This window comes from Camponotus vicinus, unplaced genomic scaffold, assembly GCF_025532165.1.
Source record: "Camponotus vicinus isolate PSW18456_S1 unplaced genomic scaffold, iyCamVici1.0 SCAF_7, whole genome shotgun sequence".
In the NCBI taxonomy this organism is placed as follows: domain Eukaryota; kingdom Metazoa; phylum Arthropoda; class Insecta; order Hymenoptera; family Formicidae; genus Camponotus; species Camponotus vicinus.
The window spans coordinates 12,179,621-12,193,031 of record NW_028141979.1 but is presented as its reverse complement, the minus strand read 5'-3'; the positions used below and the strand labels follow the sequence as shown (position 1 = coordinate 12,193,031).

Genomic DNA, 13,411 nt, shown 5'->3' with positions numbered 1-13,411 from the left:
ACAGCCAACGCCACCCCCCCGCGCTGGACTATCTGTTCCGAATGGGCCCGCAGACAGTCGATTGCGTCGATCGTCGACCGGCCCGCCCGGAACCCAAATTGGCGCTCATTGAGCCCTGCCACTCGCTGCAGGTGCTCATTGAGACGCCCCACCAGCACGCGCTCCATCAGCTTACCGACCTCGTCCAACAGACAGAGAGGTCGGTAAGCCGATGGGTCATCGGGGTTCCTCCCTCCCTTCGGGAGGAGGACTAATCTCGCCTCCTTCCAGGGGAAGACCCCCTCCCTGAGGCACCTCGTGAAGAGGTACCTCAGGGACCCGCCAGCTTCACCCATGACCAGGGCCCAGATCTTGCCCGGGATGCCGTCCGGACCGGGAGCCTTATTCGGCTTCATCCTCCGGATGGCCTCCCCCATCTCCTCCGCTGTCACCTCCCAGCCCTCCCTCCACTCGGGCATACGGCCCGAGAGGGGGAAGGGCACCGCACCCCCGGCTCCCCCGGGGAAGAGGGTCTCGACCACCTCCCCGAGGAAGCCGGGGGCGAGAGACTCCGTGGTCGGAGGCGCCCGTGGCCTCAACTTCTTGAGGACCATTCTATACGGGCGCCCCCACGGGTCCTCATTCAGAGAGGCGATCAGCTCCTCCCAGGCCCTGGTCTTAGACCTCCCGATGGCAGCGCAAAGGGAGTGCCGAGCCTCGCGATACTCCCCCCGCGCCTGCTCTATGCACGCCTCACTGCTACCCCTCCTTCGCAGGGTCCGTTGGAGCCGGCGCCTGGCCCGGACCGAGGCATCGCGAAGATTCGCGATTTCCTCGGTCCACCAGTACGCCGACCTCTTCCCGCATCCCTTTCTTACCCTTGGCATCGAGGCATCGCAAGCTCTCCAAAGAGCCTCGCGAAGCCTCGACACCACTTCCATTCCTTCCCGCCCCTGACGATCCTCCCCCCACACCCATAGCGAGGAGTGCATCGAGGCCATCAGGAGGTCCGGGTTCAACCTGGTGAGGGACCACCTGCGCTCCTCCATCACGTCCGCCCCGGTGGGGGGCCGAGGGGCAGCCAAACCGAGCTCGATGTACCTGTGATCCGACAGGGTCTTAAGCTCGGCCGCCACCCTCCAGCCCCCCACCCTGCGCAGGGCCGCAGGGGATGCCCACATCAGGTCGACGATGGACTCCCCCCGCGGCCTCACGCACGTGGGCACGGACTCCTCGTTGAGTAGGGTCAACCCCAGTGACCCTGCCCAGTCCCGCAGCACCTCTCCGTGCCGGTCCCCGTACCGGCAGCCCCAACTCCTCGATTTGGAGTTGAAGTCACCCATCACGAGGACCGGCCCGGGAAGGCCGCTCCTCACTGCCTCCTCCACCTCGCCGAGCTCGTCCTCAAACTGAGCCAGGCTCAGCGAGGGAGGAAGGTATACTCCAATGACGCAGATAGTCCCTCACCTCACCATCACAAAATGCTGGCCCCTGGCCCCCATCCCGCAGGGAGGCGACCTTTCGTCACCCCCCCGCACGATGGCCACCAGGAGTACGGCCCTCCCCAGGCACCCGCCCGGAAACCAGAACGGGTGCCCGGGGGGGCTCGCATACGGCTTCGACGCTACACCCAACCCACAACCACGCTCCGCCATTGTGTGCAAGAAAAGATCCTGCGCACGGCGGGCGTGGTTGAGGTTGGCCTGCAAAATAGTTAGAGGAGCGGACTTGCCCCTAGCCATCTGCTTCCTCCGCGCCCATCTTCTCCGAGTCGCTCCTTACAGTCCTCTCCCTCGGGGGACACATACAGACACACATGCGAACACATACATTCTCTCTCTGTCTGTCTGTCTGTCTGTCTCTCTCTCTCTCTCTCTCATTCGCTCACTCACCTGTATTTTTTTTTTTTTTTTTTACGAGAGAGGGGAAAATGCATTTTATGCATACCCACCGGTCGATCTAGTGAGTTATGTGGGACTCGAGTACCAAGTCGAATTACCAACTCGGTACTCCCTACCCACTAAAAACCCCTCTCTTTTCACGAATTTCCTTTGACACACTGTCCCTCTGACTTCCCGAGATCTGTTTTCACATAACGTCAAAAAATAGTTATTATTACCATGTTCGATGACTTTTGATGTATTGCTGTAATTGCTTGAAGGAGAAATGAATTTTCCGATAGATCGTACGTTCTCAAATTTAACGTAGATATCACGTTGCAAAAGACAAGAAATCCACACTAAATTATTAACTGAAAGTTTTTCTTCTTTCATGAACTGTATTCTTTTATAAACTTTAACGTAATCACATTTATTTACTCACTCGATGAGACGAGAAATTTACTAATGACTCTATCACTAATCACTATTAATCACTGTCGAATAATAACTGTCGCAGTGGTGGGAGCAGACCTCTCCCTCGGCAGCGTCATAGAGGCAATGCTGAGGGGGGAGGAGGAGTGGAGAGCCATGACCTTCTACTGCGAAGAGGTCATGTGCGCCAAGGAGGAGGCCGAAAGGGACCGGCGGAAAATGCCCCTCCCAACAAGCCCTGGGAGGAGGAGCAGCGGCTAGGAGGGTCCGGCGAGGAAGGAGGAGGCTGCCTGGGCTTCCAGCTCCCACGCAGGACGGAGATTAAATGGGGGACCTGATATAGGCCTACCTTCCCCCTTTACAGCATTGCTGGCGGAATAGTGGGGTGAGTAGGGAGGTTCCGGGGCTGCAGAGACCGCATGGCCTCCCCGGCAGCCCCCACCCGCTCCCCCACCACAGCGTTAGAAGAGGCCAGCTAGGGCCGCGGCGAGGGGGGCACAGGTGCAGAGCGGGGAAACCTCCCACCGGTGCAATACCCCCACTAGGCGGAGCCGGGAGGCGGACGGGTGTCCTCCCTCCCGGCTACAACGAGGGATTGCGGTGGGGGAGTCGCGGAAGAATGCCTGTGGCGTACCCGTGGCTCCCCCGTGACACCGCGGTGGAGGACACCCGCAGGTGTTTTAGCCGGTAAGAGTCCGGCATAACCCTCTCTCCCTCCGCGGGGAGGGGGGGTATCCAGGAGGATTTCGCCTGCGTATCAAAAAAAAAAAATGTGTGTCTCTATGTGTATAGCGACCAGCTGATCGCAGCAGGCGCCCCGCGTAAGCACCCGCGTCTGACGGTGAATCGCGTCACCCTTGCCTGCCTCTTGTATTCGACCCATCATACGTTAACTACTTCCTTTAATAATTCAAAAACTAAGCTTCGGACGAAATTTTGCCAAAGGGAAAATCGTCTTAGAATTGATTCAAGAATGTGTCATTTCAGGGACAAGGGGGTTATTTTGAATCACCCCGTATGACTGTGTGTTTTCTGGACTTTCTGTATATTTATATATATGGTCAAATTCGATAGCTAAGCTCTCACCCTTGTCATCATTGGGTTCTACCCTGGTCCTTCATGTGTGCGTGTGTGCGTATGACATGCGCGTGTGTATGTAAAAGTGTGTGTGATAAGTAGATGATTAGATGGGTGGATGAATGTATGGATGAATGAATGAATGAATGAATGAATCCCTTCCCCCAATTATATCTCCCCTTTACCCTACCCCCTACCCACTCCTACTCCAGCCCTTCCACCCTCCATATCCCCATGAATAAATGAATGACAGGCGAACATGTACCCCATGTAGATGTGCCTTATGCTAGTGGACGATATTGTGTAGTATAATGTGATGGTAGTGTACTGTATGATATGGTAAAGTGTCATGGACCCTCTACGTCAAATCAGAAGTCAGATAGTAGTCGTTATCAGTGTAGTCACTAGTAGTGTATATGGTAATTGAGTTAAATTGGTCAATGCTACCTGCTCGAAGGCGTTCGCGAGCTCGTTCGTCTTCTTCCTTGGCGGACATGACTTTCTCCGCGAAGGTGAGAAAGGCTTCCCAGTTCTCCGTTGACTCCAACATCTTTTGTACGATCGTACTTAGTGATAAGTCTCGTCCGATAACGCTGCAAAGCAACTCTCTTTCGTCTCTCCATTCTTCGCACCGTTGAATGGTGTGATCGGGAGAGTCTTCTTCTGTTTCGCAAAATAGACACATAACCGAGTCAGCTTTACCGATCCGGTAAACATACTTGTAAAAGCAGCCGTGTCCTGAAAGGAGTTGAGTCATATGGAAGGTGACTTCTCCATGGCTCCTGGAAATCCATAAATCTATGACTGGCAGGATGGCTTGACAGGTTCGTAGGCCTGCTACATCGTGCCGCTGTAAATGTATTCGCCATTAGCGTCTGAGCAGAGTCTCTTCGTCTCTTTTTATCTCTCTCTCTACAAGCCTGTTCCACTCCTCGCGTCTTTTCAGATCGTGTATGCGAAGAAAAACTCTCCGGTAATATGACGCATGAATGTCAGAGGGGACAATTCTAGCCAAAAGGAGAGCAGCATCCGCAGATACAGTGCGGTATCCTGCTATGACGCGTATGGCCAGCGTTCGTTGGATACGCCTTAGTTTGTCGCGTACCTTCCTATTGGTAGTAGCTGTACTCCAGATAGGAGCTCCATAATTAATAATTGAGCTAATCGCGTGCGCATAGAGCCTTTTCTTCTTTTCACGTGGCCCTTTCAAGTTAGGCATTAAGCTACTGAGGGCTCGAATAACTCGCGAGACTTTTTCCTCAATATAATCGAAGTGCTCAGTAAACTTCCAGTTCTTATCTAGGAGTAATCCTAAATATTTAATAGAGGTACAAATCGCGATCTCCTCGCGGTTCACTCTCACTTTGTACATAGCATTGTAAATATTAGTGTTAGCGTTAAATATTATTACGCCAGTTTTACTTTCTGCTATCTTTAGACCTAGTCTCTCGACACGTCTGAGTGTTCTGCTGTTTTGCAAGTTGACTTTCGCGATTGCCTCTTCTGTGGTATTGGCTTTGGACAGTATCAGGGTGTCATCGGCGTACCCCAGGATTACGCAACCTTCCTCGAGAGGAGTACGGAGCACCCAATCATGTGATGTTCCACAGGGTCGGTCCAAGGACCGAACCATGTGGAACCCCTGCAGTAATCTTTCTCGTGTGTGTTGTCCCCTCCATAGTAGGGTATTCAATCTCTCTATCCGAGAGGTAGCTGTCGATGATTTTCCGTAAATAGGTAGGAAAGCCTTTGTCCTTAAGTGCCTGCCTGATACAGCTCCACTTCAGCGAATTAAACGCGTTCGTGATATCGAGGCTGACGCCAACCACTACTTCGCGATCTGCACGGGCGTCCGTGACAAATTCTTGTACTACAAGCAGAGCATCGCAGGTGGATGTATTTCTGCGGAAACCAAATTGGTTTGCGGCTAATCTGGACTCAGGGTGTCGATCCATCCAGTCTTGCAGTCTCGCCTCTATAATGCGTTCGAGTGTTTTTCCCAGTTCGCTGAAAAGGCATATAGGACGTACTTTCGGGGCATTGGGAGATTTAACTTTCCTTTCGGTATTAGTATTAGGATCGAGCGTTTCCAGATCTTCGGAAACTCGCCTTTTCTTATGTACATATTGTAAATATTTGTTAGTTTCTTAAGAAACGCCTCCGGTATACGCCTCAGGAAGACCGACTTGATGCCATCTATTCCCGGAGCCTTGTTTGCACTGGATTTCTTCCTTAGGATATTACATAACTCTTGTATATTTACATCGTACTCTTCTCGCCATATCTCATCGTCATCGACAAATATGCCACTGTCCCAGTGTATATCATCTGGGAATAAGTTATTGACGATCTGGTCGAGTGTATCCAGTTTAAATGTCTCAGTAAGGCTCGGAGTGGCTCTTCTCAGTTTTTTTAACACGATGCGGTACGGTAAACCCCAAGGGTCCCGCTCGATTGTACCTAATAGGTCATCCCAGGCCAAAGCCTTAGCTTTCTTAATCTCGCAACGGAGGTCTCTCTTGCAGGCTCTGTACGTCTCCTCTCTCTCCAAGACCACATCGATCGGCTTGTTACCTTTAGCCTTTTGCCAGCGTCTCCTGGCGTTGTTGCAGATTTTCCTCAGGTCCGCGATTTTACTGCTCCACCAATATAAGCTGTCTTTGCGTATCGGTGCGACTCTCGGCATGGAGTAGTCGCAGGCAGTTGTGAGAGCCTTCTGAGTCCATTGCGCAGCTTTGCACGTGTCTGCCTCTGGGATCTGACCGATACAGCTCCACTCCAGGGCTTCCTTGTATAGATCTTCTTCAAACTTTTTATATGCCCATCTAACATATTTCTTTTTCTTGTAAGTAGCACGGGCTCTTTTATCAATGTAAATAGCGAAACTAATGTATTTGTGATCTGACAACGTTTCTTCTTCCATTATCCTTCACCAGGCGATACGTGTTCTTACGGTCGTATTGCTCCAGGTGATATCGACCACCGATGTGCTTTGGGGCCTTATACAGGTAGGTTGGTTACCAGAATTGACCAGCACCAAATCTCTGCTGGCGCACCAGCGTGCTAGTCGGTCCCCACGGGTGTTGGTGTGGGAGCACCCCCAAAGTACCGATTTGGAGTTAAAATCCCCTCCTATTACGATATCATGACCAGCCACCTCCATCACGCTGTCGTCTAATTCATCGAGGAACTCCTCGTAAACCCTATTGTCGACGTTAGGGGAAATATAGCAGGACATGACTATCAAGTCATTCCGTTGCATGGCTACCGAGAAGTGACCTTGTTTCTTAAGGACTCCAGTGCATGGCAGATCATTCACGTTCCAGTGGATGGCCGCTGTTCCGTTGGTACTAGCAACTCAGGTGGGGTCACTAGGGATTCGATGTGGTTCAGAGATCAGAGATATATCTATCCTGTGTTCTCTTTCGGTTTGCATTAGGAGATCCTGTGCTGCTCTACAGTTATTCAGATTAGCTTGCAACAATCTGATCATTGTAAATATTTGTAAATATGCAAGAGACCAACATGTATATATGTAAATATGTAAATACACATATCAGCCTACTGCACGTCCATCGCTTTGTCTGTCCTCCTCTCAGACGGGTTCCTGTCATCCATAGTCGGACTGCTTTGTTGTCTATCAGACGGGCTGGATTTCGGTGGGCTACTAATAGTCTGCGTACTACTACTCTGTACAGACGTGCTGCCATGTACAAGTGGACTACTACTACTATTATTTACAGAACTATCTACATTTGAACCACCGCTCGTGGCAGGCGAGGGAGGGATTTTAGCCCCGAGGCATCTGGAAGATCCCATACGATGTCCTCCATCCATGTGCATATCCAAACAAAGCATGCACTTAGCTTTATTCTTGCATGCCGGTGCCTTGTGCCCAGATGCACCGCATCTAAAACAGCAACCGGTGTAATCCTTGCTCGACGCATCTTTCACGGACGTGTTCTATTCGCCAGCATTTGTGGCATTGCATGGGGCGCGTTTGCAGGAGCTCCACCCTAGCGGATGTCCAGCCAATCTGTATTCGCTTTTTGTCAGCCAGCGCCACCGCGGACGCCTTAGGGCATTGCACCCATACGATGCCAACACCCGCACGTGTACGTCCTATTTTTCCGATCTTTATTTCTTCGGGCTTGCATGATCCCTCACTGGCTACGGCTGCACGAACTTCATCAGTCGTAATGGATTCGTCCAGACCAGACAATCTTATTTCACCTCTGATATTAGGTCTGATCACAAGGGCTTCACCCAGTAGAATTTTCTGCATCTCAGCAGCAAGACGGTCGGTCTTCTCAACATTGTCCGGGCCTGAGGTTTCGATTATAGTGGTGCCGCTCAACCTTGCGGGTTCTGGGTGACTGAATGTCTAGATCTTTTAATGAGATTTCTGATCGTGCCCGTTTAAGGGCATCTGCATAAAAGAAATCGCCGCTACTGCCTTTTATAGCGGCCGTTTTCGGAAACCTCCTCTTCTCCTTTCTCACCTCCGATTTACTTTTCTTCCCAGTCCTTTCTTTCCGCACTATTCTTCCTTTCTTCTCTACTGTAACGCATTCCTGCTGTTGTTGCTGTGACGGCTGCTGTGGCATATCATGTCCTATCTGCAGCGTCATCTCACTAGAATAAGGCACGTTATGCTCTCTCTGCGGCGTCGTCTCACTAGAATAAGGGTACGAGTTGCGGTCTCCATGCATCTCTTGGCGGCACTATTTGGATGTTCTCCTTAATTCGGATTCCTTTATATATAGGTGCCTCTCCGGCGTTTCCCCTGCCAGTGAATATCATGGTAGGAATGCCCCTATTGGTTGAAGGCAAGTCCTGTCTGACTGGAATGAGCGCTGACCTCCCCTGTATGGGGGCCTCAGCACCCACTCCGTGTCAGCCTCCATTTTCCTCTTTATTTTCAGGTACCAATGGCGGCCAGGATTCTCCCTCGCGTGACTTCGCAGGCGGACTCCAGGGCTTCACACCATCATTTTGAGTGCTCCGCTTACCTCTTTACGTTGCAGATAGTTGGAACATAATTTCGAAGTATGTTTCGGGTCATTGTCTTGCTGCACGAAAAACCCACGACCAATTAAACGTTTGCCAGACGGAATACAATGCCTACTCAGAATCGAGTGGTAGCCTTTTTGCTCAAGTGTTCCCTTGATTCTGTGAAGATCTCCCACGCCTGTATAACTGAAACATCCCCACACCATCACGGATCCTCCACCGTGTTTAACTGTAGGAGTTATGCAGTCTGGGTGCATTTTTTCCGAAGACGCGCGACGGACATACTTTCTTCGTTTTTGACCAAAAATTTCGAACTTTGATTCGTCGGTCCACAAGACTTTCTTCCAGTCTTCGATGGTCCAGTCTTTGTGATTTTGAGCCCACTGAAGTCTTTTCGCCCTGTTTCCACGCCGGAGGAACGGTTTTCTAGTGGAAACTCTGCCCCAAAGGCCGGCTCTGTGCAAACGATCCTTGACAGTAGTTACTGATATCTGATGTTCATGACTTTCATTGAACCGCGATTGGATTTCTGGTGCGGTAAGCATCCTATTCCTCTTTGACATTAAGACTAGGGACTGATCCTCTGATTTGGAAGTAACTCGAGGCCTTCCAGTGCGAGCCTTGTCCTTATTACAGCCAGTTCTTTGGAAGCGAGTAATAGCATCGCTTACGGTAGACCGCGGTATATTCAGTTTTTCCGCAATATAACGTACGCTGCGACCATCGTTATGAAGTGCAGTGACTGCTGCACGTTTTTCTACGCTTAGTGTAGACCCTTGACCCATTATCTTTGAAAAAAAGAACGAAAAATACTATGTGATAGTCTTCTTTTAAATATTCGGTTTGAACTCAGTAAAATGACAATAGGAGTTAAAATACTTACTAGTTCGACCTCTTATCAATGTGAATACACGATATTGCGAAGTTGAGTACAAGAATTACACTACAGAGTGGTTAGGCAAAATTCCGCCGGTGACGCTAGGCTGATTGTGAGTTCGAAATAATAACAATGGATCACTAGTGGCACGCGGCAACGGCGCATAGATAGATCGAGCTTCGTGTATGTTGTATAAACAATATGGGTATACCATAAGGTCAAATACTATTGAAGACAAACTGACGCGAGAAGCCTCAAGAAGACGCGAGAAGACTTTAAGTTTAGGTGTAGACATTGTCCGGAAATTTTTCGACGGCAGTGTATATCATACCTTTTGTTCTGTTATTCAAACCAGTTGCGTTATTACTGACAGGAACTCTCAGATGTTGTTATAAAGTGCTGTTACGGGTTTTCTGGATAAGACAGAGCCCACGATTCTTGTATTTATTGTGTGGAATAATTCGGATTATAGTTAAGTTGTTCTCTGATTTAGGAATGAAATTATATCGTTAATTTTTAGAAATAAAGTTATATCATTATGAGATATGTATATGTAAGTAAAAAATAAATTTAGAACTTACCTTCGTATAAATTTGCACAAAAATTTTCGACGCGTCGTTTTACCAGCCGCCGCGACGACGAATCACAGTATGTGTAACGACACCACAGTGCCGTACTAATTAAACGGCCGGGCCGACCAACCGTCCGGGCACTTTCGGCGCCTTTGGGCGCTCCCCAAGCGTTTCCGCCAGTGGGCGATCCCACTTCGACCAACCGCCCCACTTCGCTGCCACGGAGCGCTAGTGGGAATCCCGGCGAGCGGTATATAAGTCGGCCGGAGCGATACTTCGCTACCTTTTTCCCAGCCGGCCTCTGACCGGCTCCTAGCCTCCGGGTACAACCGAGGACCTCCTGAACCGCTTCCCAGTGAGCAATCCTGACCGTTCCTGTCGACGGAGACGGGCGCAACCTCTCCGCAGCTAGGTTATCACCGGCGTTCGACGTTCCTGACCGTTCCTGCCGACGGAGACGGGCACAACCTCTCCGCAGCCAGGTCGTCACCAGCGTTCGACTCTCTTGACCGTTCCTGTCGACGGAGACGGGCACAACCTCTCCGCTGCCAGGGCATCACCAGCATACGATAGCATTAAGCCTTAGCAAGTAGATTCGCGTGCATCAATCTGTTAGTTTGTAAGATATTCTGTTAAGGGGGGACATACACCTAGACGCATCAAAAATAACCCTATATTCACGAATTTTTTTGCGGAAAGTATTAGGATTATTAAAATATGATTTTTACTAATATGTTATATGTATTTTTCTTAATACAACGTAAAATTTTCATTTAAAAATATTAAAAAATATAAGAAATATTATCAATGGCGTCAGACGTGTTCGCACGTGTTATGTTTTGCGGTACCCACTCTGCTGTTTAGAAGGTTCATCTGAAACAAAAAAAATCAATTGATTCTTAAAATAGATGAATAAATCTAGTTTTTGTCGTAGCCGATTTTAAAAATTCGCAATATTTAAAAAATGGCGTTCATCTGAATCTGAAGGTACGAATTTTCGCCTAAAAAATCGACCGTTTTTTGGCTATAAAAAAAAATAAAAGAAAAAAAAACGGCTATGACAAAAACCGCATAATTTCATGCTGAATAAGTGGAAAAAAACCAGAATGCGATATATGCAGTGGTTCTCGAAATATTTTGGGTACCGATTTTGAAAACACTGTTTCGAGAAAAACGCGTTTAAAGTTTTAAGTATACTTTTAAGCAATATATCAGTGATTTTTTTTTACTTACACGGAATCATCTACTGTAGGGCCATATAATAAATCCTCAGCAGACGTAGCAGAGTCCAATAATTGAAGTCTGGCTTGTCTGCGACGTAATTTAGCCTCCTTTGTCATTTCTTGAGCGGTGCGCTCCGCCTTCATTATGCGGCGCGAGTCTTCTTCAACAACATATCGATGTGCATTTGGTCCTACAGCGATGTCCATAGCTTGCATTATTTGTAATAGTGATAATGCACCTTCATTATAAATACATGTGGCTATACAAGCTGCAATTTGCACAATTTTCGCGCCACTATGCATAACTTTTGGAGCGATTTTCCAAATCATATTGTTGAAGCTCTCATTATTATTTTGCGTAAAACCACCTACGCAACGCTCCAATAATCTTTCGTTGCTAAGATTTTCATAAATGGGTCGAATAGCTTGTAATACATCGTCTGGAAAAGCTTGATAATCATGCTTGTAAATATGTAATGTATTTCCAGCTTTTGCTCGCTGCCAGCTACACCATGATTCTGAGCCTTGTGGACAATAATGATGTTGCAGTTGATTATCAGTCGAGCTATAATGATAAAAAGTAGCCCAAATCGCCTGTTTCATTGATTCAACGGAATTATAATTTCTTCTGATAGCTAAGCCATAGTACACACTCAATTTATCTACAAGTTTTCCAGTTAATTTGTTTTTACCACCAAGATGTTTGTTCTTTTTTTTACATTCTCGAAGACGACTACCCATTCTTTTTTGTACGTGTCCTACACATTCTTTTTTGTTTATGATTACGTTATCACCATAGGGTTTTAAATTGATTATTCCTGAGTATGTTTTGGAGTCACCATCTCCAATGTAATTAACATATTTTACTCCATAGCGTTCCACAGATCTTGAAAACATTTCGCACATAGCATCTACTTCCATTTTTCCGGCAGAACCTTCATGATTTGCCAAACATTCATTTTTGTGTTTTTCTTGCCAGTCTTCATATTCCACTGTATGTGATTTATTACTCCAAAATTCGCAAGCCTTACAAAACGAGGATTTAACAATAAAATCTAAAACTTTGCCTGAATAATAACCTATAATACTTGAAACGCCAAATAATGAGGTAAATCCGCGTTTTCTCCATGTGCCATCGCCAGAAACACAAAATTCTGTACAGTCATCAAGCTTTTCTTCTTTACATATTTTTTTTTCTTCTTTTACAGCATTTCGCAACAATATTTCGCAGACGGTTGTAGAAGCACGCCAAATATTATTGATAATTATGTCGTATGTATTTTGCGCTACAGGAGGCGGCAAGTCCATAATTCCGCAAAATTTCTTTGCTCCGTTCAATCCAAGTCCTAATAAACGCATAACAAAGAAAAACCGCCTGTTTATTTCGTATGCTGATCCAATAAATGGACACGAAGGAATAGAAATTGGATCACAAGTTGTACATATTACTAAAATTTTAAATCCGAGTCCTTGTGTACTTTCTGCTCTGAACTTTATATTACCATCACAATTTTTACACTTTACACATTCAGATATTGCCGTAAAAACAGTAATAAAATTTAATATCCTGTATCCAATATCAGTTTCTTCTGGCACAAATACGTTATCAGCGTTTTTCAACTTTTTAGCGGAGGTACTTGTACTTGCTTCTTCCTTTTCTGCGTCGTATTTATTTACAGGAGGTAACTTCTTTCGTTTTCTATCTTTGCGAAAGATGCCTTTTGATTTCAGCTCTCTCGATCCTTTTTTATTCATTTTAAAAAATTATTCGCACTTGGAAGAAATATAGAAACGGAAATATGCGTCGAACGAAACGAACAGCTGCAGGGCTAACGAACTACTGAGGCCGAGAGCTACTATATTATACTTCAAAATAAGACCCAAGGGAAACGTGATAGGGCCACGTTAGGCAAACGTGATTGGCTGTAGAGAAGAGCCGTAACGGTTAAAAAGGTTTGTAGGTAAGGAAAATCGAACAAAGAAAACGAGTACCCGCTGCGGCGCTCGCCCGGGTAACTGTGAGGCCGAACGCCTACCTCTTTAAAACGCTATAACTTTTTCATTTTTTTGAATTTTGATTTGAAACTTTACAAAAATATTTTTAAGACATCATACTATAAGAAAATGTAAAAATTGAAAAATCGATTTTTTTGACCCACCTAGGTGTATGTCCTCCCTTAATCTAAGTCTTAGTTATAAGTCCTACTCTTTTGTTAACAAATTTTCAATAAACGCTGATTAAACCACAATACGGGTCTCGCAAGTTTGGCTCTCCCTCCTACTCCCGGATCCTGGGAACCGGCGAGCCAGTCCGTGGCGTTCGGGATAGGCGAACAGTTACATATGATATGATATATC

At 47.3% G+C, this 13,411-nt stretch overlaps 3 protein-coding genes across 3 annotated transcripts; all 3 read right to left on the bottom strand.

The window, feature by feature from the left end:
• Positions 1-3,726: 3,726 nt before the first annotated feature.
• On the bottom strand, positions 3,727-5,001 carry LOC145974161 (uncharacterized). The gene is made up of 2 exons (XM_083103989.1): positions 4,474-5,001; positions 3,727-4,218 (listed from the first exon to the last, which is right to left on the bottom strand). Exons 1-2 carry the CDS (start codon positions 4,999-5,001, stop codon positions 3,727-3,729), a joined length of 1,020 nt encoding a protein of 339 aa, XP_082960115.1.
• A 342-nt stretch (positions 5,002-5,343) lies between these two features.
• On the bottom strand, positions 5,344-6,291 carry LOC145974160 (uncharacterized). Its single transcript, XM_083103988.1, has one exon. It carries the CDS (start codon positions 6,289-6,291, stop codon positions 5,344-5,346), a length of 948 nt encoding a protein of 315 aa, XP_082960114.1.
• A 4,768-nt stretch (positions 6,292-11,059) lies between these two features.
• LOC145974128 (uncharacterized) lies at positions 11,060-12,412 on the bottom strand. The gene has a single exon (XM_083103949.1). The coding sequence runs from the start codon at positions 12,410-12,412 to the stop codon at positions 11,060-11,062; it is 1,353 nt and encodes a 450-aa protein (XP_082960075.1).
• Between the last annotated feature and the right edge of the window lie 999 nt (positions 12,413-13,411).